Source organism: Cantharellus anzutake (genome assembly GCF_015039405.1).
Source record: "Cantharellus anzutake strain C23 chromosome Unknown EI90scaffold_18, whole genome shotgun sequence".
Taxonomy (NCBI): Eukaryota; Fungi; Basidiomycota; class Agaricomycetes; order Cantharellales; family Hydnaceae; genus Cantharellus; species Cantharellus anzutake.
This window is the reverse complement of record NW_024066968.1, coordinates 801,661-827,461: the sequence shown is the minus strand read 5'-3', so window position 1 is coordinate 827,461 and position 25,801 is coordinate 801,661. Positions and strand designations below refer to the sequence as shown.

General features: G+C 49.3%; 10 protein-coding genes across 10 annotated transcripts; 5 read left to right on the top strand and 5 right to left on the bottom strand.

Moving 5' to 3' along the window:
- Positions 1-2,560: 2,560 nt before the first annotated feature.
- EI90DRAFT_635767 (uncharacterized protein) lies at positions 2,561-3,418 on the top strand. The gene is made up of 2 exons (XM_039067882.1): positions 2,561-3,072; positions 3,136-3,418. The coding sequence occupies exons 1-2, from the start codon at positions 2,700-2,702 to the stop codon at positions 3,306-3,308; spliced, it is 546 nt and encodes a 181-aa protein (XP_038917316.1). The 5' UTR covers positions 2,561-2,699; the 3' UTR covers positions 3,309-3,418.
- EI90DRAFT_635827 (uncharacterized protein) lies at positions 3,413-4,274 on the top strand. The gene is made up of 3 exons (XM_039067883.1): positions 3,413-3,497; positions 3,552-3,621; positions 3,680-4,274. The coding sequence occupies exons 2-3, from the start codon at positions 3,571-3,573 to the stop codon at positions 4,079-4,081; spliced, it is 453 nt and encodes a 150-aa protein (XP_038917315.1). The 5' UTR covers positions 3,413-3,497; positions 3,552-3,570; the 3' UTR covers positions 4,082-4,274.
- A 41-nt stretch (positions 4,275-4,315) lies between these two features.
- Positions 4,316-5,917, top strand: EI90DRAFT_635909 (uncharacterized protein). The gene is made up of 2 exons (XM_039067884.1): positions 4,316-5,553; positions 5,615-5,917. Exons 1-2 carry the CDS (start codon positions 4,522-4,524, stop codon positions 5,696-5,698), a joined length of 1,116 nt encoding a protein of 371 aa, XP_038917314.1. The 5' UTR covers positions 4,316-4,521; the 3' UTR covers positions 5,699-5,917.
- Positions 5,918-6,135: 218 nt separating this feature from the next.
- Positions 6,136-8,218, bottom strand: EI90DRAFT_3122223 (uncharacterized protein; the record flags this gene model as incomplete). The annotated part of the gene is made up of 9 exons (XM_039063473.1): positions 6,136-6,759; positions 6,810-6,937; positions 6,994-7,067; positions 7,131-7,196; positions 7,259-7,359; positions 7,415-7,474; positions 7,529-7,672; positions 7,725-7,954; positions 8,047-8,218. 9 exons carry the CDS (start codon positions 8,216-8,218, stop codon positions 6,136-6,138), a joined length of 1,599 nt encoding a protein of 532 aa, XP_038917313.1.
- A 2,774-nt stretch (positions 8,219-10,992) lies between these two features.
- Positions 10,993-11,869, bottom strand: EI90DRAFT_3122222 (uncharacterized protein; the record flags this gene model as incomplete). Its single annotated transcript, XM_039063472.1, has 4 exons — positions 10,993-11,442; positions 11,493-11,620; positions 11,677-11,750; positions 11,814-11,869. The coding sequence occupies 4 exons, from the start codon at positions 11,867-11,869 to the stop codon at positions 10,993-10,995; spliced, it is 708 nt and encodes a 235-aa protein (XP_038917312.1).
- Positions 11,870-13,764: 1,895 nt separating this feature from the next.
- Positions 13,765-15,319, bottom strand: EI90DRAFT_3145299 (mitochondrial processing peptidase; the record flags this gene model as incomplete). The annotated part of the gene is made up of 3 exons (XM_039065266.1): positions 13,765-14,273; positions 14,326-15,118; positions 15,170-15,319. 3 exons carry the CDS (start codon positions 15,317-15,319, stop codon positions 13,765-13,767), a joined length of 1,452 nt encoding a protein of 483 aa, XP_038917311.1.
- A 307-nt stretch (positions 15,320-15,626) lies between these two features.
- On the bottom strand, positions 15,627-16,487 carry EI90DRAFT_3053184 (uncharacterized protein). Its single transcript, XM_039060008.1, has 5 exons — positions 16,379-16,487; positions 16,234-16,325; positions 16,098-16,177; positions 15,977-16,046; positions 15,627-15,920 (listed from the first exon to the last, which is right to left on the bottom strand). The coding sequence occupies exons 1-5, from the start codon at positions 16,467-16,469 to the stop codon at positions 15,795-15,797; spliced, it is 459 nt and encodes a 152-aa protein (XP_038917310.1). The 5' UTR covers positions 16,470-16,487; the 3' UTR covers positions 15,627-15,794.
- A 2,476-nt stretch (positions 16,488-18,963) lies between these two features.
- Positions 18,964-20,428, bottom strand: EI90DRAFT_3053178 (uncharacterized protein). The gene has a single exon (XM_039060007.1). It carries the CDS (start codon positions 19,945-19,947, stop codon positions 19,324-19,326), a length of 624 nt encoding a protein of 207 aa, XP_038917309.1. The 5' UTR covers positions 19,948-20,428; the 3' UTR covers positions 18,964-19,323.
- Positions 20,376-23,290, top strand: EI90DRAFT_3053176 (Spc98 family-domain-containing protein). Its single transcript, XM_039060006.1, has 3 exons — positions 20,376-21,545; positions 21,599-22,724; positions 22,776-23,290. The coding sequence occupies exons 1-3, from the start codon at positions 20,647-20,649 to the stop codon at positions 23,040-23,042; spliced, it is 2,292 nt and encodes a 763-aa protein (XP_038917308.1). The 5' UTR covers positions 20,376-20,646; the 3' UTR covers positions 23,043-23,290.
- Positions 23,291-23,535: 245 nt separating this feature from the next.
- EI90DRAFT_3145297 (FMN-dependent dehydrogenase-domain-containing protein) lies at positions 23,536-25,360 on the top strand (the record flags this gene model as incomplete). The annotated part of the gene is made up of 6 exons (XM_039065265.1): positions 23,536-23,868; positions 23,922-23,991; positions 24,056-24,267; positions 24,319-24,582; positions 24,643-25,129; positions 25,182-25,360. 6 exons carry the CDS (start codon positions 23,536-23,538, stop codon positions 25,358-25,360), a joined length of 1,545 nt encoding a protein of 514 aa, XP_038917307.1.
- Positions 25,361-25,801: the final 441 nt, after the last annotated feature.

Sequence of the window (25,801 nt, the reverse complement as noted above, 5' to 3'; positions counted from 1 at the left end):
AAACAGCATGTCACTCAGCTGTTGTTCACCGATTGGGTTTCTGTCACCACACCCCCTTGACATTATCCTTGTCAGAGTCTTCCAGCAAGGTCGAGGCTCACAGCAAGTTAGTTTCCTTCGGGGTGCGACGGGATACATCAACCCATTATGCCACAATGAGGCAACCTGGAGACCGTTCCAGGCCGATGAGAGTCCCAGGATTGTGTAACTCTTCAGCACCCAATCCAGGAGCGGGGGGATGAGGAACAAGCGTCCTTGGATCAGGGTTTGCGATGACATCCCCTTGCCCATGTTTGCAATTCTTGATTTGTCCCCGAAGGGGTTGGGGTGATGAGACGATGGAGCTCTGTTCAGCTTTACATTTAACAGCTGGTCCGCGTAGGAGCAATAATATTCCTCTTGAACCACTTGAACATCTTCGGCCTGACCAAAGTGCAAGAAACTGAATGAACATCCTCTGTACACCATCTAAAGCATCTTAGTAATCTTCTCAGCGACCTTTCGAAGTCAAGATAATCCGATGATGACAGAAAAAGTTCTTCGAGAGGTCCAGGTCCAGGTCTTGTTTACGTGACGACTATAGACCACGTTGAATTTAGAGAATGTTGCTTTTTGAAAAATCACACTGTGTTTCGACAGGCTTGTGGAGATTGATTCAAGTCAGCATGTGCGCTAAATACGTGGGAGGCAACGTCATTCGATTTTGACAATTCAACGATCGGCTCACCATCGGAGTTTCCTGCTCAGTTACGAATCGATGGACTCGCGCGCGAAATAATCGACAGGTCTGTCATGCCGCTCCCAGGTGTCCTGCAGTCATTGGGTGGAAGAACGTTATGATAGAAGCGATGCATGCCTTGTTTGATTTTTCAAGACTGACCGGTATAATTTTAGTTTGGTTTCGGTGGTAGGAAGTCTGAGATTTGGAAAAATAGCTCAACTTGGTGTTGGCCTCAAAAACGCGTCTCAGATCCGGATAGTTCAAACAGTGGAAAGTTCGAGTTCAGATTACGATGCAGTCTTCATGGAAGCACGTCCAGAGATAACAATGTTTACACATATCCATGCACATGCATCATCGTGCATGAGAGAGGACTATGTATTTCTTTGAACATCGATCCGGCCATGCAGCACATGATGGAATTGCGTACAGACTCTCTAGTTTGAGTGCGTCCCCGACCCCAACTCCATTATTCTGGCAAACGGGCCTTACATGGTTTCCTCAAAGCGTTGCTACGCAAACCGTACCAGGCAAACTTGTAGTGCTACATATATGCACTGCAGTGCAATGAGTCTTCGGTGTCATAATTTCCCTCGTATTTGGAACACACGTCATGATAGTAGAGCCGTTCCTGATCTGCATATCCGTAAAAGGCCATTTCGCCATGGCTCTTGAAATGGAACCGGATAGGGCTGTACTGTACCATTACGACCATAAGTTCATCCCATGTCCCGCGAAGATTTTGGATTGAAACATGATTGAATTGATTTGCAGCCTCCGATTATCATGCTTTTTCCACTAACATTCCTTTGTCTGACTTAATATTGTTGAAATGCCGCTGGCATTCTCCTTTTGCCTTTACCCTTGGCCTGCTGCTGAACTCTATACTAATAGAGGCTGGTAACCTGCCTACTGCTGAACATGAACCGTATGAGCTTTATAGAGTGGCGACCTTGGTGCGCATAACCAGCACCGTGATTCACTGCCCATGCAGCTTCCGCGAGGCGAGCTAAGGTCCCTTGTGAATTTCGAAATCAGATCCAATCAATGGAGAACGCTGTCTCGGACCGGGAAGCCAGCACCAAATCAGATTTCCAAGAACAAAGCAGTTGGCCAGGTCCCTAATTAAGCTCTGTTGTTCCATAAGAATAGGCCTCGTTAGCTCTTTGTGGGGTTTCCTGTAGTGATGCCCAATATTCACACAAACGCAGATCAGGAGCTGCGGCGTAGGTGGTGTGTGGAGAACAAACGGATTGCAGAGTTAGGTCGACCCGTTGGCCCATTTCACCATCGCAGACTAGGCAACTTCGTTCGAACACCGTCCAAGTCCCAAAGAGCAGAATAAAGTTTCGAAGCTGTATCTAGAGTATATAAAGAAAGCGGCTAAAGCGGTGGATAATGTGCGTCTCAATATTCCCTTGTTCATGAACACGGCAGTGACGCTCGTGAAGGACTATAAAACGCTTTCGCTTGCATCGAAACCATTTTTCGGACGATGGAACGCACTTTGCATCAAATCCAAGCTGCCGAGTTTCGATTACATGCTAGCAAGAGGGACGGTACTGCGGTAGGTTACTGCAACCTCGTGAGAATTTCAGTAGCGCCGAGCCTCACACTCTGTCATAACCATGCGGATTGCGAGCCATTAGAGCAAATATTTGTGCAAAGGACAAAACGAGTCGCATCGAACGATCGGTGACTGGTTTTGAACGCAGCCTCTTCGCACGGTGGAGTATCGACGGAATCCCACCCAAAAAAATTGGTTAGATTATCAGCGCTTGCTCAGACACAGGCCCCGGCATTGACGAGCTCCAACTGGCCCATGTCACAAGGTGGGTGAAGGTGTGGGACCTGTGGGACCTGTAGTCTCAGTTCGATTCAAACGCCCAATGTGGTCGTGGGAAAGACAGCAAGACAATTTTTGGCTTTGCGCAAATTTACCCATCACCAATTACTCTTCGGTCATTGGTCATCCCCTATGTGGGCCCATCGAAATTTAGACCCTATTATAAGCGCCATGTTCCTGTGTTCGATCTCTACGCATTTCATCTATCAACGTCGGCAACAAATCGAAGAGAAACAACAGCTTGTTGCTCAGAAAAGTATCCTGAGTGGGATACACCGTCGCTTGAAGGCTGGGGAGCGTGTAGATGCCTCCGAATATTCCAGGCTGATGGCTCTGGCAAGCAAGCCAGAAGCTGGGCCTCAAGGCGCGTCGCCAATCAAGCCCACGGACCCAAGTTACGGCGAAACTCTAGTCGCCAGCCTTAGTAGCTTTTTTGGAGACCGGAAGGTTTCTAAGGAAGAATCAGACAAAATGGACGAAGCGGTATGGCGTGAATGGGAACAAGGTGAGTTGTCCTGATCCCAACGCGACCCCAGGAAGTGCCCATCCCATTGAAAAATCATTTTAGTCATGGAAAGGGAAGAGAAAGAGCACGGGACTGGGAAACCCCTTGCCAAAGCGAAAAACCCAGTTCTAGTGGCTGCGCCACTCATTCATGCAGAGCGCTTTGGCACCGAGTCACCGCCACATTCCGCCACTTCTCCCACACCGGCAGATAGAAAGAGCGCGTACTATGTATGATCTTGTGCGATTACATTCACACATCCCTCTAGTACATGCTGAGCAATTTTGCTTTATCTCAAACAATTTACGAATTCACGAGCTTACCAAAAATACCACTCAGTGATGAACGCCAATCCTTACTCCGTCGCTTTGGGACTCAATTTACTGCTTCCACCAAATCAGGGAGTGGCAACTTGCTTCAAAAAGGTATTTAAGTTCGTCTGCGCTCAACCACTCCATGAACCAAATGGCACGCGCTAGCCCCTTCCCTTCTGTCGAAATGAGTGTCCTTTGTAATTCTTGTCTTCAGCGAGGGCCAAATTTCTCCTCTGTAAGTCTTAATCTCCTACCCTTAATGCTTGTCCCTGATCGTTCCACGACCACTCCAGAAGTATGCGTTATGCGGGAGTCCTAAATCCGGAAGTGCTCCCCTTTGTGTCAAGACGGCGAATACGAAGGTCTGTGCACCGCCTATTTCGCCGGACCTTCAGAAGGCTGCCGACGAGTTCCTGAGCGTTGTGACTTGCCAAAACAACGTCAAAGGGTGCGACGCGGACGTAATATTTTCAGTGTCGAACTCTTTGCCGTGTCGTGATGCATATTTGAACCTGCAGAAAGAAATAATGAACACTCTGTTCGGGGATCACGATGCAACGACCGGAACTGTGAGACGGAGGTCACCCTCCTATATTTCTGACCAACATCCTTTGTGTAGATTGTTCGTATTGCATTCGCCCATTTCTCCAGCTTGGCTTTGTCTCGCTCGTCCAAAGATTCAACCACCAGTCTGACCACACCACTCTCCGCGCATCTTTCCATATTCCCTACGACGAAGGCTACCGCGAAGAGCTTAGGGGTGTCTCAACCTCAACCTTCCACTCCCACCTTCCCCAGCATCAAGTGCGATCCGATTTCTTCTCCGAAAGAGAGCCTTGACCTTTGGGAGGTTGCTCCCGAATCCGCTCCTCCTGACGGAAGAAGGACTCCTAGCACCGACTCCGAATGGGAAGCTTACGAGCAGTCTTCTCCTGAAGGCTCACCCACTCCAGCGCCTCCTGTCTCCCCTTCTATTTCCAAGGCCCCGACTTGTCCGGAACCCGAGGTAGTACCAACTACTGCCCAACTGCCATGCGACTCATCTTACGATATCCTTAAGGTTACCGTGGGCGAGGCCAAAGCCTTTGGAAACTCTTTCAACAGTCGCTTTCTCGAAGCCACGGGGGGACGAGGCATGAGTGATCCGACGGTGAACAAAGCGTGGGAAAAGTGCAGTGGTTCAAGAAGGGTTCGAGGGTTTTCGCGTCTGATTGAGGCTATTGAAGACTATCCTACAAGTTCACCACTTCCCGAAGAGCATGCCTCGTGTTTCCACGCGATGGCTGCAGACTGTCAGAGGCTTCTGAAGAGCCTCTCATTAGCTCTCGAACCTCCAAGGTCTGCTCAAAACCCAGTTGAGGACGTGGACACGCCTCCCTCCCCTGCTCCGACCGTAGCCACCCCTAGAAACCCCGCCATCCCTTGTGATGTCGCCCCGCAGAGGAGTGCCACGCCGCTTCGGAGATCGGGCGAAAACATTGCACGGTTGTCTGAGGAAACTGAAGAGTTAGCCTTCAGCTATTCCAGACCTAGCTTGCACCAAGCATTCGCTCAGTCCCCTGAAAGATCCAATGACGCACTCAGAGCCCTTTCTGATACTCGTGACCCCCCAGCCAGAATTCGGGCATACAAACACGACGCTCGTCTGTTCAACTCAGAATTGAGCTCGGACTGTGTAACCCCAACAGATCCGAATGAGGTTTGCCAGCCCGCTCCCCCGTTGAAAAGTTCTTCCAGGCGAAAGGCCATATCTCGTCCTTATACTCCGGCTCCTGTCACCCCCATCGTTCCTCCTCCCCAGCAAGTCCCTATACTCCATCAAATCCCTTCCCAGGTATCAAATGTTGCCTCGCGTCAACTACGACTTTTAAAAAGTATGAATGATATGCATAAACCCTCGGATGGTTCGGTTCCTGGGCAGGTCCCCGTCATCCCTCGTACCACATTCCATATGACCCCTCTTTTTATCGATCACACGCTGCACATGGGGCCTGAGGAAATTGCTCATCCTCTGCGAACTCGACTGGGAGAAATTATAAGATTCTATGATTCCTATATGACTATTGGAGGCAACCAAAACATGGTCATTCCCTATCTCCGACCGGGTGATATTCCTTCGCCTGGGTCATACATGATGCATCGCCCAATGCGCAAGGATGAGCACGAGGTTGGGAGCCTTTTACATTACATGTCGTAGTCAGTACAAGACTGCTAACCATAGCGGGTAGCTCAGGACGACAATCATGATGGGCCAGTATAGTGTGTATCATTTCAATGATGACAGTCTTTTAATCAAACCGCCGCTATCTTGATTTTCCAATGAAATTTCCCCAATTCCACCCTTCTCTCCTTTCCTCGATTCATTGCACCTGAGTGTATGTTTGGTGGTATCCCCCGCCTCCTTGGGAAGTGTCCCATACATCTGCACGCGATCGAATCACGGCTCGATCACTGCTCAGTCGTCCAGCTTTGTACAGATGGAATCAAACAGCACTTAGTATGCCAGATTTCAATAACACGTTCTCTCCCCATAATTCCTTTAATTTGTTGAGTCGAACAATAATCATGCGACCAAAACATCATAAACGATATGTAATGATAAAATCCCCGACGACAAAAGTGCAGGAGCCAAATGAATGCTAAATGGTTGCAGCTTCCTTGAAGCCTTTGTTTCTGCTTGTGGCTGCAGCATAGATCATCTAGGTGGGACTCGCCACGCTCGCCCTTGTGTCCCCTGCAAGAGAGCCCTTCAATAGCTCCCGTCTAGGTTTATCAGCACGACGCTTGGACTAGGGACTGATACTTCGCATCCTTGCGAGCAAGCTATCACGCTCTCGTTCGGCGCAGGTAATCCCAACGACAACATGCCATCACCACCAACAGCTTGCCCACCCCAAGTAAGAACACTGGCATTTGTCTCTGTCACACATCCCCCTGTAAAATATTTCGTGCTAAGGGTTCTGTTGTTAGAAGCAGGAAGAATGCTAGGAGGCACAGTAAATGTAAACGCAGGCCTCGCGGAGCAATCTGTAGTTCGTATATCCCCATAGTTGATAAGGACAATCCGCTGAAGAATTTCACCCTTCTGATCGTATATGGCGTATCCAGCGAGAGACGCGGTGGTGGAAGTGGGAAGGTTTAGGTCCGCGACGATGACTGAGCCCGAAGGATCTCCAGGCACGCCTTTCAACGCCTCTGCAAGGAATAACATGGAATAATACTGAGGGCCAACGCTCCAAGCTGGATTGCGGGGGTTGGGGGGATTGATTAAATTGTACGAGATCCCCACTTCTCGGGTGTGGATGTATGCCGCTGTCACATTGTTGATTGCAAGTGATAGGACAAAATCTATAGTCCACATCGCAACGCCAAACTACGTACCAAGACGTTAGTACCTTGTACACATGTACAGCACGAGGAAACACTTGCTGTGTCTGATTGTCCTCGCTTCCCACCGCATGACACGGAGTTGAACTCCGAGAGAATGACAGGTTTGCCTGCAGCCCGAGCTAGAGCTATCCCAGGCGCTTGTATTTGAGCAAACTGAACCACTATGAACAATTACGGAGTGAGCATCATGGAAGGAAGTGGAGTGAACCGAAATCACCGTTGGTATGCTCAAGAAAGTACGAGAAATCCCATGTGTTAGGAACACATGACGACTTCGGATAATGCTGGTACCTGGAGTGAAGCGCATAATCCGCATTCGTCAACTATCACAATGATGAAGGAATATGTACGCACAGGACATAGTTGAGAACGCCACCATTCTGAGCTATGAAGCCTTCTCGGACCAATTCATCCAGGTTCCTTTGCGGTGACGTAGCATTCAGTATGCCAAACCTGGGAAATGGACGCGCGGAAGAGCATACCAAGAGCAGCAGAAGGACGGTGCACCGAGAATCGGCTTGGAGACAAGATCCCCAAAAGACGAGGATTGGAATTGGCTTGTTACTGTGCGAAAGTCATCGTACTGACAAGGCCCAGGAGTTAGAACCTGTTGACGAGGGAAATCAAAAGTTCCTCACATATTGCTGCCTGGTATAATTCTCGGGACGATAACCGTGGGAAGGGAACGAATCTGGCTCCTGAAACCCTCAAGAGTAAACTCGATACCATGAATCACGGTCTGATGGACTTACGTTACCCAGCTGCAGCGATAACAAGGAGTCTCCTAAGACTTGCTGAGAATCATAGACGAATTTAATGATGTCCGCGACATTCTTGGGGGTACTGAGGGACAACCCAAGTACATTCGTACTGCCGTTCACCACATCGCCCAGTTTCTGACAAGTCGTGATCAATTATAAGATTAGATCTGCTGTCAAATAGCAAGACCTTCAGGGTTGTCAGGAGCTGAGGTCCATAGGTCACTGGTAAATTAGGTACAGCCTTGAATGTGGAATTGAGGTTAAAGTTGATCATTTTCTTCGCATTAGGGTCATATTTGGAGCCTGCATCTACGCTGTTCCCTCCGATTCGTAACCGTAGCGGTTGCGCGGTGCGCGACGACAAGGCTGAAAGAAGGTTGATGACTGGCTTTGGTATCGACTCGGGCGACTCTCCAACTAGGAAATCCGCCAAATAACAAACATGCGAAAGGCCCGAACCAATGAGGGCCTTGACTCTGTATGGGGATCTGGATCTCACGAAAACTCACTCAGTGTGTTTACTATGTTCAACTCGATCGAGATGCCTAAAAAGTTGCCCTGCACAGCGCTGGCGCCGGCGGGTGCTCTGGCAGGGACGCTTAGAGTCAAATTCGTATATGCAGCAAGATTGAGCAGAGGGGTGCCAAGCGTAGCTGGCAGCAGCGTTCGTAGTCCCACCATTTGGGAGCTGGGACAAGTTCAGATTGTGCGGCGATGGCTGAGGCCCCTCACATTATGTACCAGATTGGCTGGTTGTTGGATGAACGAGCCGCCGGGAGGCATATCAGCTATTGATATTATATCCTGTATAATATCAATAACTGATCTGAGCAACAGTGAACCAAGGGCACTAAATATTGACCACTCTCATCTATGAGAACGAGCGCTTAGTTAAGGTCACGAATGCGTGCATCGCTCGACGCCCTCTACCTGTACTACTTATATCTTGCCAAATTTAATTCAGTCTTATCGCTATGAGAATTGATTCTGAGTTTACTGAACGAACGGGCTTCCAATTGCCAATTGTGAAGGCCCCAATTCCCCTCCATGAAACACCTGCCGATTGAGGCCACTAGACCCGACGTAACTGTGCATTAGACTGTATACAGACCCTTTCTCAGTGCACCATAGCTATTTGAGCCCTACTGATAGATAACGTTAGTGTATTGCATTAGCCGCCTGGCGCTCATCTCGAGTTCAGTACAACTGTGGGATACCATGACCCTGTTTCACCTCAATATCAGCTATAACATTGTTGGTGCACCATATACACCAATTTAGACCCCCAATGAAAGGATGGCAGTGTCTGGATGTGTCGGAATTATTAATGCATGTGCTGCAGCCGTGTGACATAACAGGTGTTAGGTATCTTGGAACTAGCCCAAAAATCAAATGAATAATTTTAATTCTGATGGTTCCCTGCCATGTTTATGCTCATCCCTGTCCGGAGCAATCCAGGGGCCTATTTACCACTAAAAACTCCGTTCAGCTCATTTGCAGTATCCAGCAACACCCTCAGGAAATTCAGGTGTTGGAAATGCGAGTCACCGGAGATATCCGGGCGGCATGTGGAGGGGTTTTACTAAGCGCGCAGCCTGCACAGGAGTTGCCTCATAGATTTTCCTCTTTATTCATTCCTTTGTATATATATATATATATATATATACGCACGGACATTAACCCCAAATCACCAGTTATATTTCTGCTTCTATCTTACATCTGTGCTACGAGTGAGCCGCTGGGAACCGGGTTGCCTTATCCGAAACGCCGTTTACAACATCGGGTGTTGCTCCGTCATGCTTAGAGGTCAGGATCGGAGCCAGCACTGCCGTGTAGCGTCTAATACCTGAGGCTTTGAATGGCGGAAGTGACGGCGCCACTCCGTTTGACAACCCGTTTAAGTAAGCACATTCATACCCCATCACCAATACATTACATGGCCATATGAATTCCCATCAAACGGGACAAACCCGGCTCATGGCCCTTTGCCCGTTTCTCTGTTGCGCTTACACTACTACGTTCCACAAGTAGCATTTATTTTTATCTTATCACTTTTGTCTGATATGAGGCCCTTCCTACCGCCGTGGCCCAGTATTCAAATGTACCAAGCGTATCGTTGACAGGGATATATCCGACTCGGTGTTGACCCTAGGCCTAGGCCTTTGTCCTACACTGCGTACGCGTGATCTACTATGTTGCTCTGACATTGATCCCAGCCTTCCTCGCATACCGACTGACTGTCGTGAACTGAGAGATGTTGTGGGATGGGTCGCATGTAGCAATTAAGCTTCAGCCCCAATCGTGAGGCAAGGACACCAAAAACACCGAGAAGACTAACCATGACAACGCTATGTCCCAGCATGTCATGCGACTGATTAGAAGATACAATTATTATGCAAGAAGATCGGCTTGGAAACTGGGAAGGTGCAACCAGACATCATATATAGCCATGACACCGCCATTTATTGGAATCGCGTTGTCGGTTGTCAAGTATACCAAATTAGGAAAGTTGGTTCTACCGACACTACGTTACCCAGCTAGGCCGATTTAAGATTTTTAAGTCCGTGCTCCTTTTCATAACTATAAGGATTCCACTAACACTGTCAAAATCCCTATTACTACTTTGATGGCATTCCACGGCAACTCGGGAGGCATCTTTCTCAAACAGATCATGCGGAAACTAGTGCAGCGTGTCTCATACCAGGGTAAAATCTCGGGATCCTTGGCTTCGAATACGCAAATATTGATTCAATCCACAAACCACAGGCTCCATGGAAAACAAATACAGTTAATTGTCGTTAGCCACTGCGGTTGATTCATTGCACCCTGAGTGTACCTTTGGTGGAAAGTCTTTCGGAATCACTTACCAGCTTGCTGGTCCCACACATCGCATGCAATCGGACCATGGCTCGAGAACTGCTCAATCATCCAACTCTGACCACTACGGGAAGTGACGTCCCCATCGACTCAAACTCTGAGCTGAATGCTACCGCTTTGTACAGATGGAATCAAACAGCACTTGATTCTGTTTAGTATGTCAGATTTCAATAACACGTTATCTCCCCTTGATTCCCTTGTTGAGATGAACTCCAATAGTCATGCAACCAAAACATCGTAAACGACATGTAACGATAAAATCCCCGACGACAAAAGTGCAACAGCCAAATGGATGCCAAATGGCTGCAGCTTCATTGGAGCCTCATTTCTGCTTGTGGTCGCAGTATACATAGTCTGGGTGGGGCTCGCCACGCTCGCACTTGTGTCCCCTGCAGGAGAGCCTCGCAATGGTAGCGAGCCCACGTCTAAGTTTATCAGCACGACGCCTGGACTAGGGACTAATACTTCGCATCCCTGCGAGCAGACTATCACGCTCTCGTTCGGCGCAGGTAATCCCAACGACAGCATACCATCACTATCAACGGCTTGCCCACCCCAGGTAAAAACATTTGATTCTGTCACACATCTCGCTGCAAAATATTTCGTGCTAAGGGTTCTGTTGTTAGCAGTACGAGGAATGCTAGAAGGCACAGTAAATGTAAGCGCAGGCCTCGCGGAGCAATCTGTAGTTCGTATGTCCCCATAGTTGATAAGGACAATCCGCTGAAGAATTTCGCCCCTTTATCGTATATGGCGTATCCAGCGAGAGACACGGTGGTGGTAGTGGGAAGATTTAGGTCCGCGACGATGACTGAGCCCGAATGATCTCCAGGCACACCTTGCAACGCCTCTGCGAGGAATAACAAGGAATAATACTGAGGGCCAACGCTCCAAGCTGAATTACGGGGGTTAGGGGGATTGATTAAGTTGTACGAGATCCCCGCTTCTCGGGTGTGGATGTATGCCGCTGTCCAATTGTTGACTGCAAGTGATAGGACATAATCTATAGTCCACATCGCAACGCCAAACTACGTACCAAGACGTTAGTACCTTATACACATGTACAGCACGAGGAAACACTTGCTGTGTCTGATTGTCCTCGCTTCCCACCGCATGACACGGAGTTGAACTCCAAGAGAATGACAGGCTTTCCCGCAGCCCTCGCTAGAGATACCCCAGGTGCTTGTATTCGAGCAAGCTGAACCACTATAAACAATGGCGGCATGAGCATCATGGAAGGAAATGGAGTGAACTGGAATTACCGTTGGTATGATCAAGAAAGTATGAGAGATTCCATGTGCCAGGAACACATGATGTTTCTGGATAATGCTGGTACCTGGAGTGAAGCGCATAATCCGCATTCGTCAACTATCACAATGATGAAGGTATATGTGCGCACAAGACATAGTTGAGAACTTCATATTCCGAGCTATGAACCTTCTCGGAACGAGTCATTCAGGTTCCTTTGCGGTGACGTTGCATTCAGTATGCCAGAAATGGACCGCGGAAGGGCATACCAAAAGCAGCAGAAGGACGGTGCACCGAGAGTCGGCTTGGGGACAAGATCCCCAAAAGACGAGGATTGGAGTTGGCTTGTTACTGTGCCAAATTCGTCGTACTGACGGGGTTAGGAGTTAGAAGCTGTTGACAAGGGGAATTAAAATGCTCCTCACATATTGCTGCCTGGTATAATTCCCGGGACGATAACCATGAATAATAAACATATCTGGCTCCTGGAACCCTCAAGAGTAAACTCGATACATGAATCGCGGTCTGATGGACTTACGTTACCCAGCTGCAGCGTTATCAAGGAATCTCCTAAGACATGCTGAGAATCATAGACGAATTGAATGACGTCCGTGACATTCTCGGGGGTACGGAGGACAACCCAAGTACATGCGTACTGCCGCCCACTGCATCACCCAGTTTCTGACAAATCATGATCAATTATAAGATCAGAACTATTGTCAGATAGCAAGACCTTCAGGGTTGTCAGGAGTTGAGGTCCATAAGTCACTGGTAAATCAGGTAAATCCCGGATCGTAGAATTGAGGTTAAAGTTATCATTGTCTTCGCCCTACGGTCATATTTGGAGCCTGCATCTACGCTGTTCCCTCCAACTCGCAGCCGTAGCGGTTGTGTAACGCGCCATGACAAGGCTGAAAGAAGGTTGATGACTGGCGTTGGTATCGACTCAGGCGACTCTCCAACTAGGAATTCGCCAAATGAAAGACATGCGAAAGGCCCGAACCAATGAGGCTTTGACTTTTATGGATCTGGATCTCACGAAAACTCACTCAGTGTGTTTACTATGTTCAACTCTATCGAGATGCCTAGAAAGTTGTCCTGCACAACGTTGGCGCCGGCGGGCGCTCTGGACGGGACGCTTAGAGTCAAATTCGGATATGTAACAAGATTGCAAAGAGGAGCGCCAAGCGTGGCTGACAGCAGCGCTCGTAGTCCCACCATTCGGGAGTTGGGGATAAATTCAAACTTTGCGGTGATAGGCACGGGGACGAGACGTAAGAGCCCCTCACATTACTATACGTGCCTGATTGGGTGGTAACTCATATATTGAAAAAAATGCCGAGTCACTGACGCAGCGCAGGGCGATTTTGTGATGGGATTCTTGACGTTCGCTTGGCACCCAAAGCGACGCACCGACACCGACGTGCGTGTCAATTCCCTGTCACCGACTGCACGTGCGCGCGGATCGTGCCAGTCAGAGCAACACTAGTATATAGACCGATCGCCTGGCTCCGTGTACCTTAGGCAGGTGACCAGCCTCTCTTTAACGGGAAGTCCGTGTTGACAGTGCACTGAACTGTCATAGCGACTGCTGCCATTAAACAAGATGCGGGCTGATCGGGGCATAGTTAGGTTAGCCACGAGGTGAGCACCTTAACTATCGATCTAATATTACGAAGTCATAGAAGCTGGAGTCCTGCCTAACAGAGACTGAAATCCTACCTAGTGGGCTTCTGATGATTCTGGCTTCTTTCGATAGGATTACCAGATACATGTACATACGAACTCCTCGCTGTGGTAAGGATGCAATTCAATATAAGAAAAGCAGGGCACCAAAAGCCATGATGTTATTGTAACCCGTAAAGCTGAACCACGTTGAAATTGGCTTGTCAACAATACAGCCATGAGGAGCTCGAGTAGGAATGTCTAGGGGTGATATGAATCCATTATCTTCTTTATTCAATTCCTTCAGTTTTGGTTTTGGTTTCCTCGAAATAGCTATGATAATACAACTGACGTGAATCACGATCGCCATATCGCATATCAGAATACTGATAAGACATACTTACTCAGACCCCTTCGATGGCTTGTGAAGAAGCGATCTACTCGTCACGACCCACACCGTACTGTCGGAACGAGCGTTTCCAATCCGGCGCATCTTCCCTTCCCATGATAAGGACAGTTGGTTGGGTCCGCGCAGCGGTGCCGAACACTTCATCTGCTACTCGGCGTACGTCTGCGGCAGACACCTTCTCCACTTTGGCACACATTTCCTGCACACTAATTTTCCGTCCATGCACTAAGACCTGGCGTCCAAGGTCCTCTACTTCAACTGCTCGGCTCTCCAACGCCATCACCAGTGAACTCATTAGCTGATTCTTAGCTCGGGAAAGTTCCGGGGCGGGTATATCCCCATGAGCCAGCAAGGCAAGTTGGTGGATCATGATAGGAACGAGACCGTCTGGCCCCATTGAAGGGTATGATGTTCCTACAATCCCAAACAGTGAGGTGTCAGAGTAAATATGATGAAACGCGGAGCAATGATCGATTTGTGCGTGATGGTTGAGTACGTGGGTGTACAACCGCGAATACATTCCCTTCCCGGGACCACCTATGTTTACAAGTCCATCGATGGCTCTCTAAGCAGGAATAGGCAGACGTACCAGCTGAGAAACTCCCGCCTCCACCAAGAAGCATCTGAATAGTGGCTAGTGTGTATATATCATCATTATTTATGGGGAAGCCTTCGAATGCAATATAAACATGATTGAACTCCTCGTCTGGCCGATGTAGGAACAGATGTCCGCCCGTGTATCGCGCCTTCGCCGATGCTAGTGTGGAGAAGGAAGGTTCTGCTATCGGTTTCGGGCTTAGAAAAGCTGTGGCAGCGGTTGTTAATGACTTGTATAGTGATGGTGACGGTATGTGAGTGGGGCTGAGGAGATGAGGCAAAACGTTCTTCGCCGCTTGGGATGGTTCCAACGCTGGAGGAGCTTTGAGATCACCAAAGTGCTTATCTGCTAGCTCGACGAGCTCCTCATGTGACAAGCCCGCCCCAGCAATGACTATTCTGTCCGGTCGAAACCATGTCTGCGAGAACTCTCTCAGCAGATTACCATCAATGTGCGCTAAGCGATCTTCTGGACATAGTAAAGGATTCCCTATAGTGTTGCTTTGATAAGCAACTTGGTGCAATATCTCTGGGAGTATCATCTCCGGTTTGGTGTTAATCTCCCTTATTTCGTACGCGGCTGCATCACGTTGCATGTTCACTTCTTCGGAAAGATACAGAGGCCGCCGCACTGTATCCGCCATCAGAGACATAGCAAGAGGAGTCGCAGAATTAAAGTGGGATGACTGGTACATCATACTCTCCCGAGAAGACGAGCACACGATTTGGCCACCGAGTGAGTCAACAGCAGAAGACATCTCCGCCGCACTGCAGGATTCTGTGGACTGCGGGAAAATTAGCGAAAATCAACAATCAGGGGTTTTGGACGTCCATACCTTGAATGCCATCCGATCTAGCATGTGGCTTACGCCAGACATTCGTGCCGACTCGTACCTCGAACCTGCATCGATGTAAACACCGAGAGAGCTAAAATGCCCGTACGAATTCTCAGTAACAACTCTCAATTTGTTCGGCAGGACAGTCATCTGTTGGGTGGGGGCGGCCTAAACATAACAATATGAGCGTTGCGCGTGCTGCGACTCTCATTCAGACGTGCATCTGTCACCGTGGAGAGTGTGCGAGGCTTTGGGCCCCGAGCGTCCCTCTACGAGAAGCTCGCGCTACACTTATAAACCCCTTCATAGCTTCCAAGGGGTCTGAGGACCAACAACAAGGAGAGCTGAGTGTTTTTGGCTGCAAGTTAGTCAGCGCTTGGCTTGCGAAACTGAATTAGAAAATTCTAAAGCACGTGATCCTTCTCGATGAGGAAAGACAAAGCGCCGGTGCCATGCACAATAACTTCGTCCATATTATATACCTTGATAGAGGCTGGTCACCTGCCTAGTGTGAGGTCGGCTGATTCCAGCAAGGCTTATACATATATGGAACATTTAGACTAGCACCGATGGAGGGTCGGATAATCTATAGATGGCCGTGATGAACAAAATGACCGACATCCCCCTACGAATAGCAATTCAAATATTCGGGGGGAGGAAGCAGACACGGCCAAACCATCCTGGCGATTAGCGCCTCCCAATCAACTTCTACGGATCGAAAGAGGTCCATGGCAGCGCGCGCATCCTCGACCTGTCAGAGGATAGCCAGTTCGGGTTTTGGGGTGAGTATACGGCACAAGCACTCACAGTGTTGGTGAGGACATCCCGAATCGTCCACTTCATGAAGTGTCTAATCAACGATTTGAAACCGTCCTCACTACTGGAGCGTCAACATAGAGTGTGCCTGGTCAGCATCAACATCACTAACCCTGGGGTGATGGCGGTTTGAAATGGGAAGTAGGTTCCACAGTCTCGAGTCTGATCGGCCGGATGGGAGAGTCCCAGAGCCTGCGCCACGGAACGACTCAGGAGGATATTGGTAGAATGGTGACTGGGGTGCTTACGCTCAAAGAAAGCCAAAGCTGGTATCCGACAATTATCTTGCCCTTGAGGAGCATCCCTGCGATATCCTGGGCACGCGTGAAATGGGAGGCATCTATTACATGTGTCTGGTAAGAACAGATACGGAATGCCAGCATTGGGTTGCACTTTGAGGGGTAAAATGAGTTGGTTCAAAGCCAGTAGTTTCTTTGAAATAGTTCGTAATTGGGGCAGTAGGGAGGACGAGGGCATCGAACATAGTATTCCCGAAATAATCCTGGGCTAGCGTTAACTAGTCGTTCTGGCGACCATTAGATAGAGCATGCGATCTTACGGTGATGCAGATGCGGGCCAACATGGGACCATTCAGCGAGCTCACTGTTTGGGTGGCTAAACTAACGTAGCGCTCGCTATTCATCTTGAGGCTGGATCCCTACGACTGATCCAACTGATCAATTGGAAATCGAATTCGAGACTGACTCGTGCAGCTTCTGCAGGCTGACAATGCCTAAATAGACGTCACGGCTCGTAGAACGCTAGAGGCAGTGATGGTGTTGGGGAATCGGGGGATTGGGGAGGGTGAAGCTTCGACTCTTGTGGATATACTTGCCGTTACTTTAAGCGGTCTATTGCGTTGAAACTAAGAATACAAGAGGACAAATAGGGAGATTGAGAAACACCCACGAAAGATTTCAAATGTCGAGCTTGTGCTGACGAGCCGAGATGGACAAATTAGAAGTTTGGCTGGGCAACTTCCCCCGCAACCAGAGGGAAAAAAACATGGGGTCATCCTTCCCAAGCGAAGATCCGGTGAGGCCATTATTGCGACACAACCTGCTGAAAAACCACGCCGTACAAAGACAAACATATGATGAGTCAGTAAAGACTGTTGACGGAGCTCTCCAGAGCGAGTAGCTGGGAGTGACGATACTGTTTCGGAGATATATAAATATCGCTAAGAGTATGTAGGGCTCCTGCGTTGGATATATCGATTTCGTGGCGAATTAAAATTTGGCCCTGACGATTTCAGACAGAAACGATCGTCCCAATGCCTGCACGTGGAGGGGGATGCAACAGCTTCCACACCGCGATGTCCTTAGCAAGTGAGACAAACCTTCCACGTGACAAGAAGAACCGAAGCTCAAGGAGGGGCCGCTCCTGCAAGCGAGGATTCCTTTTGCGACTCAGGGAGTAAATACAGTGCGGAGAAGCCTCAAAAACTTAGCAGCTCGTTCACCACGCCCGTCGCGGTAAGGAGATGCAATCACAAGCAATCACAAGTTTGAAACGAAGGCGCCCACTTGAAGCATTTTCGTCAAGTAAACTCACACGAAGACTTGGACGTGGGGATCGGAATGAGCGGCCGATGCAGGAACCACCAGCTTGCCTCCTGTGGATCGAGAGCTGAAGGAATCAGAGCGCCTACTGGTTCGAAATAGAAACGGTGTGACGTGCGGCCGTCACATCAACTTGCTTCACACGGCAGATTCGATATTCTCTCAAGACATCCACTAAGCGATGGCATTATCGATATATCGCGCAACATTTCAGCTTTTGGAGCTACCCCTTTCACTGCCGCAATCTATCCCCAATTAGGGGCTATGAACTGGCTGGGAAATTGACTGTTCAGATTGTCATTTGCACCGATGAACTGCTGGCGATGCCGTTGAACTAATCAAGAACGGTATATAGTACCCCACAAATCCTCAGTAACTTTCCAAGAGTCAGGTGTAATCTATGCCTCGTCTGGGGTGGTTTAAGCCGCAAATATTGATTGTCTCGTGCGCGTTCGCATTGGGGCTTGTGTGGAAGCCCTTACTCGAGGGGCATAAGTTGGAAGAATGAGAAACTGCGAGTTTGCAATATCGATAGCGCGCGTTATCGCTTTTCCGCCGTTATCGCTCCATAGACATGCAATCAGAACCTCTGATATGGCCAACCTCTTCGAGCCTCTTGCTTGCTTGGGTGGATCCCTGAGAGGCTCGCATCCCAGGGCCTTCCAATCCGATCGCCGGCTGACTGCCCAACCATCATCGCGTTCTTGAGCCTGGGTTTTTTGTTTCCCCCTATCCCCTTTCAGGGTCTTTGACGCGGCATCTACCCGCTCTCCGCCACAGTGGGGACCTCTTCCAGATGCATTGTCCAATGAATGCCGCTTAGTGGGAATCTTAATGCGAATGCCGATATACTCTTAGCCCTTTCATTAAGCAGAAAGTGTGGTTTTGAGACCGCCCTAATCCCGCGAGGCAGGTCCATCGTTTTTTTGCCCAGTTTGGATATTTTCCTGATTCCTTGTTGCAAGCGCATTCTTCTTCTGAACGCCGCGAGGAAACCTGGCTAGGTTCTGCGTGTCCCGAGGAACTCTCGTATTATCGCGAACGCCCTTCAAGGGGTGGTAGCTAATATTCGATATATTGTAATGAGTTCAGCTTTTTTATGCAAAAACTTTTGCATGATAAGAGGGATTCTTTTACCCACGTGGGACTGGTTCTTCCTGTATCCTTGTAGCTGCCAATTGTAGATTTTGAAGGACTTTATCACCATATTGCATCCGACAGCCGCTCCCATTGACCTATCTACGTGCAAAAGACCTTTGGGGTGACTCGCGTCAGTTTTCTTCATGTTGCTTCCCCACATTGGGTGCATTTTATGAAATTCTGTATAATGGGGGTGTCCTGATAAGTCGAAGTGAGTTGTCCGGCACATCAGCACGGCGCGCTGCTACTTCCAGGCTAACTCGCTTCTGCTCAAGCCCAGCGCGAGCAGTCCGGATATGGTTTGCGGTAAGATGATGCCAGTTCTTTTCCCCCAAGACTGGTCTTCGTGGATTGTTGTAGGCGCTTGTCTTGATGCTACATTCTTGTGAGGTGGCATGATACCAGTACAATTTTAGGGGAGCTGGATACGAATGAGCAACCCATAACCCACCGCCATCACGACGAGCGACAAACATACATGGAGCACAACTATCCTGTCAAAATGCGTTGGACGTGGACAAACCAGCCGCTAAACGCGTTTTAGGGTTTAGGGAAAATTGATGCCGATCAGCCCCCAACAAGCGGACAGGACATCTAGTTTTTGTTAAGCAATGTATGGATTAGAATACAACAATTTTAAGCTGACGAAGTCAACTTTTCTACTGTCCTCACAGCCCTCGCGCGGCCCTCGAGAGAAATGCTCCCATTCCTAGCGAGCGGAGGAATTGCAAGGTCGAGAACACGTTTGTCTGAGCGAGGCACAAATTGTAACAAACGGTCGTAGTCACCTCCAACTTGCTCTCGCTTGAATCGAACAGCGCCCGGTAGAGTAGAAATATAAATGTGAGGGTCAATTAGGTTGTTTGGAGTCGGTCCGTGCTCCATCCCAGGCCCTGAATGTTTGCCTTGTGGTGCAGAGGATGTTTTGAGGGACGAGGGGCGGAGACCAAATGTCCTGCGCGTCTTCTGTATGGAGCGAAATTGTCGTTCGGCGGTGGGGGTTGGATTGGCGGTAGAACGAGGGATTTCTACAGCAGGCAGTGTCCTCGACGCTCGAGACAATTCATCGGGGACCGTTGTGAATGCCCCGTCCCCCAAGAGGGCAGAGACGTCTCGAGGCTGTAATTCGAACTCTGTTAATGCCGATTCGACAAGCGGATCCTCTCCAACACTCGTAGAGTCTAGAGCCTCAGCGAGGATAGCCTCTATCGCTTCAATCCCGCTCTCCCTGTCAGGCTGTTGTGCGAGGGAACTGGGCATGGGGGGATTCCCCTCAGTGAGTTGGACTTTGATCCTTTGATCCTGCTTAGAGGCATTGAGGCGTGTAGGAGGGGTGCCCTTCTTTGGCAACGAGGGGGACCTTCGATCAGATGGTATCTGGGTGACGTGACCGCCATCGTTTTTGCGGTAGGTCGTGCGAATCCGAGGCCCAGCTCTGTAGGTAGTAGTGGTCGGTTGTTGGGGGGTTTGGCTCGCTACCGTCCCAGCGGCTTGAAGCAGAGTTTCAGCTTTGGGCGGTGGCGCACCACTCCGTTGGGGTGGCCGAGTCCTTTGGGTTTTGATTGTTATCCTCGAGGAGGGGATGTCTGGAGAAAAAAATGTGAGTTATTGTAAGGATGAAAATCAAAATACCACACTAGGACGTTGTTTAGTCAACGACAGACCCTTATATTCACTCATTATAGGGGCAGATTGTGTGCGAGGTTTGAACTTCTCCTCCGCCCGTTTCCTCGCGGCAGCAATAGCCCCTGGTTCTTTCGAAGGGGCATCGGAAAATGCGCGCTTTGGAAAGAGTGTAGTTCGGGCTAGCCCGAACAGCCCTCGTCTGGCTAGCATGATTCGCCGAAGCAAGCGCTTGGATAAGACGTTGACTTCCACAAAAGGAAAGATCTCCCACCATCTCCATTCAGTCTATTTCGGCGCTTCCTCGCTCACGACAGTCATGCGAAACGCGTCTAAATGATATCAGAAATCATCCTCGTTCTAGCGGGTCATCCTTCGTCGCTTTTTTTGGATGGTGGGACCGGAAAGCTAAGCCCTGTGTGGGGGGAATTATTGCATCCTGGAGAGCAACAATCACTTGAGTACTTGTCACATATCGGCTTACAGTATCGGAGGCTCAAGGAAGATGCGAAGTCTATCGCCACAGACTCCGAGTATGTCGCAAGCATGTGTGCCTCTATCCGAACAGTTCTCGCAGAGTATGACGCACTTACGGTCCAAACGGAAACCAACATCCTACAACGCGATGACACCATGGTTGCAGGTGGCTGCTTTGTACCGCTAGCATCTCTGAAAGCAACCTTCTCCTCTTGGGACGCGCCCTTTGCTGCTCTTATTTCCCTCATTTCTCAAATCCGTAACTTTCCATCTGGTTCAATATCGCCTGGACAGCTGATTGACCTCCTCCTGGAACGAAGTGATTGTGGGGTTGAGAAGATAAGGGAAATCATGGTCAGTCTGGCCGAAACTGTGCAAAAGGTGTGGCGGATGCACTTGGTGGCCTACGTGGTGCATGGGACATTATCTGAACGAGACTCGTTCGCGTTGGGGAATCCATTCCGGCTGAATCTGGATGTGATCCCTAAATGCGTGTCTGAAGAGACACGGGAATCAATAGCTTATGTAGGGAGAGCGATGACAACGATAAGGAGTGCCAAATCATCGTCTCTCCAGGCCCGAGGAGTCACACTGCCTCGAGAGCTTGCGGTGGAGCATACCAAACTTCTCGGGAAAGTCCTACCTCAGGATAGCCACGCCTTTAGTGATGTTATGGTCCGGATTCGAAGCAATGTCAGCGAGTGGTTATGGACCACAGTACTCACACATCGTGAAGTGAACGAAGCAATTGATACTCTGTCAGTTTCAGTCCATTACAAAGGAGTATAAGTTGATAATATTCTTTCAATAGAGCCGATTACTTTCTAACGAGGAATGGCGAGTTTAGCGTCGCCCTGATCCAAGAAGTCGAACGATTGAAGGTTTCACGTTTATCTCCTCGATCTTCTTCACGCACGCCTGGGCTCAGCATCATCCGCGAACAAGACCTTGCATTATGTATCCTCCGAGCGTCCCTTGGAACATCAGCAGAACACGATCCTGCTGTTTCCCAATCACGACTGCGCTTCAAGCTCCCAGGCGGGTCTCTTCGACCCCATTTGCCTCACGTGGATGTTGATCTTGATCTTTCGCATATTACACCTCGCTCAATGGATTTCAGTACCACCTTACTCGGCGTCCCCCTGGAGCTCACCTACAGCCTCTCTTGGCCACTCGATCTTTTCTTGGCTCCTTCCGATATTCAAACGTACTCTCAACTCTTTGCTTATTTCGCCTCTATCAGATATATATATCAGCGTGTTATGAGTTGTTGGGCATCTTTGTCGAGTTCTCAGCGCCGCCGCCGCCGATGGGCGGGGCTGAAGGAGAACGGAAATTCAGAGGACGACAGGCAAAGACGCCTTCTGCTTCGAGACACTTGGGAGGCTGTTCGCCTGATGTTGTGGTTTTGGGATAACTTGTGGTCATACATGTGTTTGGATGTCGTGGAAGGGCACTTCAAGCGGCTGAAGGGGGTATTACAACCTTCAAGACATAGGTCCGGGTCGGTGAGGAGGCGCCGATCTTCATCTGCATCCACTGCGGCGCCACCACCGGCACCACCAACAACTGAAGGACACGAGGAGATGGAGACAAGTGAGTTCGGTCCGAGCCGGAATGAACATCCGAGTGCTAGGGGCGGTCGTAAGCGGTTGGACAAGGATATCCCCTCTCCCTCTTTGGACTTCGCTACGTTACGTGCTTTGCATGGAACGTATCTATATTCCTTGACTACTGGTAGTCTGCTGACCAACTCGGCGTGTTCCAGCACCATCAAGACGATTATGGACATATGCGAAGTTTTTGTGGCCAAAGTCGAGAGGTGGGGTGGGAATGTACTCCCGGCTTTGCTGGAGGAGGGTTCTATCGGGCTGCGGGACGGAAAAATCGGTGGTCTTGTTTCGGAGAGACGCAAAGTCGTCCGCAATGTTAATGAAGTGAGTGTGAGTGTGAGTTTGATGCATCGTTGCTGATTTCTTTCATTCCAGGGTCTAAGGGTTCAGCTGGAAACCTTCCAGGAGCAGCTCTCTGCATCTCTTTCCTCGCATGTGATATTTCAATCTGGTGAGATAACGTCAAACACAACTTTCTTTCCTGGACCCACCGTGAACGGAAAGGGTGCGGAGAATGTTCGTGTCATTGATGCTTTGATTCGGAGGAGCGTTGAGAGGCTATTGTTGCGCCTTGACTTTAACGAGTTCACCAGACCTGCTGAGAGGCGGGCCGAACTTTTAAGAGAAGCTGGCCTTGCATAGAGAAACGGGCCACGACTGTTGAAGCCACCCTGAATTTCTTGCGCCACTCGGTCGTAGCTCGTATGTTTTGTCTCTTATCGATGGCTTTGGAATTTAAACTGTGGCCGCGCTCGAGACGAAAGAATGAGATATTGTTGGTTTATGTATGATTGTTTTGACATCGCGGTCGCCACGAAACAGGCTCTCGATCAGTAAATGACACAACGTGGGTTTGACTTGCTTAGTAAGGCGATACGGAGAAGTTTCGGGCCGCGAGAATGTTTGGAAGATGTTTCAAGTTTGATTTGGGTACGTAACTAAGTTTGCCCGACTGTACAATCGCCGTCAGCGGCCATCTTTGCGACGAAATCATTGATCCGCTGAATATTCAGGTTCATCAACCTGTTGGGCACTTATAGACTCTAATGGCCACTTACCCGCCATTTCAACCCTTCCTTCCGCTGCTTGTGCTTGTGCCACACTTTTCATCCGGAGCTTCCGTTGGAACCAAAACATGTTGTCAGCGAACGAAGTATCAATCCACAACTCTCGGTTGTCCTGCTGGATCATAGTCTCTGGGAATGTGTATGATGTTACTGACTTCCTGGACGAACATCCTGGAGGTTCTGCGACTATTCTGAGATACGCTGGACGAGACGCAACTGCAGAGTATCAACCTATACACTCTCCGACGACCTTGAGGGATTACCTCCCCGAGGAAAAGTGCCTCGGTCCTGTCGATCTTGTCACCATGCCCAAGCGGTCGCCCATACGCCCGTCTTCTGCCATGGGTCAAAAAATTCCCATGCCTCCACTAGAGAACATGATATCATTATTGGATTTTGAGGTAAGCTAACTTTCTAATACTGGCAGTATACTTATTTACATCGATAACGGCAGAATGTGGCTAAAGAAAATCTTTCTCGAAAAGCATGGGCCTATTTCTCCTCGGGCGCAACAGACATGGCGAGTCAGTTGTTGCTCCATAAGGTGAAACGAATAAATGCATATTCTGACACCCTGCGCTCGATTAGCCGTCACCCTCAACCGTGCAGCGTGGAATTCTGTGCTTTTCGTACCAAGAGTCATGGTTGACGTCCGGAGCGTTGACACATCCGCAACGATGGCCGGAATGTCGGTCACGGTTCCTTTCTTTATATCAGCGACAGGAATGTCGAAACTTGCCCATCCGTTGGGCGAGGTTGGGTTTTCGAGAGCCGCAGGTCGTGAAGGCGTATTCTTTTGTGTAAGCTTCCGTGACACGATTGAACATGGATGAACTCAACCTTTCCCCTAGATATCGACGAATTCATCTGCTAGTATGGACGAGATTGTCCAGGCAAAGGAATACAACGAACAGCCGTTTCTTTTCCAGCTGTATATGAATAAAGACAGGCGGAAATCCACGGCGCTCCTGCAGAAGGTCGCTTCGTACCATGCATCGCCCACACCATCTTCGATATTCGAAAAGAAAAATGTTCGGGCAGTTATTGTGACCGTCGACAGCCCTGCACCTGGGAAGCGAGAAGCTGATGAAAGGGTTAAAGCCGAAGTTTCTCTCGTAAGTGTTGAATTAACTTCCATCACCCGCACACACGTTAGAGAAGCAGACTTGTTTTAGGACATGGGGGTCAATGGCGGGAAGGGTGCCGCGCCGGACTCTAAAGGAGGAGGCATCGGGAGAGCTATGAGTGGATTTATTGATCCTAATGTTACTTGGTCGGACATTGCTTGGATCAGAAAACAGTTGATTCCCACTACTTCATCTGCCTCGGGTGATGTGCCATTTATTGGCGTGAAAGGCATTCAATGCGTGCAGGATGCTCTGCTTGCCATTGGAGCTGGCGCCAATATAATTTGGTTATCAAACCATGGCGGAAGAGCATTGGATTCTGCCCCTCCGGCTCTTTACGTTCTCGCGGAGCTACGGCGCGATCATCCATGGGTCTTTAATCTGCCGAACGTGGAGTTTTATGTGGACGGTGGCATTCGGAGGGGCACAGACGTGGTCAAGGCGCTCTGCCTCGGGGCAAAAGCCGCTGGTTTAGGGCGTCCATTCCTTTACGCTTTGCAATATGGAGTGGATGGCGTGCAGAGGGCAATTCAGAGTACGTCTGTGGCTGTGAGTGCAGTTAGGAGACATTAATGTGTCCGTTTTAGTTCTGAAAGACGAAGTGGAGACGACAATGAGGCTTATAGGCGCCACGAAGGTCTCGGATCTTGGGCCTCATCTCCTTAACATGAAGGCGCTTTTGCCTTACCTCAATGATCCTATTTCCGAATTTAAACGTACATCAAAAGCTCCCAAGTCCAGGCACGAAGGACTTTGCAAGCTGTGATGCACCGCCATGACCAGACACTGAGATACAGGAGGATGTTTTGGGTGGAGCGGGATTAGGATATAATTGCTGTAGCTATGAGCTTGAGTTAATAGAATCTAATGATATGTGCTCAGGCTTGGCTTTATACGCCAGGTCAACCTGAATGTGATGGAGCCGTTGCTCTCTTCTGGATATTTGCCGTGCAAGCTGGCAGGTGCCGACACGGATTCGGTCATCTCCGAGTCGGTATCTGTTCGGTCCCGCCCGATCCTCAAGCATGGTATATCTTTGGCTCTTTCTTACGCTTTCTCTTATATCCTTTGTTTTTGGACTGGGATCCCCGAGGAATGGCCTCCCTATCCTTCTGGAGAAGAAGTACTCATGGTTGCGAATCAGTGAAGCACCGACACTGCTCAGGAGTGAGGAGGTGGATGACGCACACTTTCTCTACCGCCCACC

Bases quoted from the DNA above. Each gene is read 5' to 3' on its own strand.
- EI90DRAFT_635767 (XM_039067882.1), top strand. From the start codon at position 2,700: ATGTGGGCCCATCGAAATTTAGACCCTATTATAAGCGCCATGTTCCTG. The intron at 3,073-3,135 runs GTGAGTTGTCCT...AAATCATTTTAG, and splicing joins ATGGCGTGAATGGGAACAAG to TCATGGAAAGGGAAGAGAAA.
- EI90DRAFT_635827 (XM_039067883.1), top strand. From the start codon at position 3,571: ATGAGTGTCCTTTGTAATTCTTGTCTTCAGCGAGGGCCAAATTTCTCC. The intron at 3,622-3,679 runs GTAAGTCTTAAT...CGACCACTCCAG, and splicing joins GAGGGCCAAATTTCTCCTCT to AAGTATGCGTTATGCGGGAG.
- EI90DRAFT_635909 (XM_039067884.1), top strand. From the start codon at position 4,522: ATGAGTGATCCGACGGTGAACAAAGCGTGGGAAAAGTGCAGTGGTTCA. The intron at 5,554-5,614 runs GTTGGGAGCCTT...CATAGCGGGTAG, and splicing joins TGCGCAAGGATGAGCACGAG to CTCAGGACGACAATCATGAT.
- EI90DRAFT_3053184 (XM_039060008.1), bottom strand. From the start codon at position 16,469: ATGTTCGATGCCCTCGTCCTCCCTACTGCCCCAATTACGAACTATTTC. The intron at 16,178-16,233 runs GTAAGCACCCCA...TCCGTGGCGCAG, and splicing joins AGCTTTGGCTTTCTTTGAGC to GCTCTGGGACTCTCCCATCC. The intron at 15,921-15,976 runs GTGAGTGCTTGT...ATCCTCTGACAG, and splicing joins GGGATGTCCTCACCAACACT to GTCGAGGATGCGCGCGCTGC.
- EI90DRAFT_3053178 (XM_039060007.1), bottom strand. From the start codon at position 19,947: ATGCCCAGTTCCCTCGCACAACAGCCTGACAGGGAGAGCGGGATTGAA.
- EI90DRAFT_3053176 (XM_039060006.1), top strand. From the start codon at position 20,647: ATGATATCAGAAATCATCCTCGTTCTAGCGGGTCATCCTTCGTCGCTT. The intron at 21,546-21,598 runs GTCAGTTTCAGT...TTCTTTCAATAG, and splicing joins AACGAAGCAATTGATACTCT to AGCCGATTACTTTCTAACGA. The intron at 22,725-22,775 runs GTGAGTGTGAGT...CTTTCATTCCAG, and splicing joins TCGTCCGCAATGTTAATGAA to GGTCTAAGGGTTCAGCTGGA.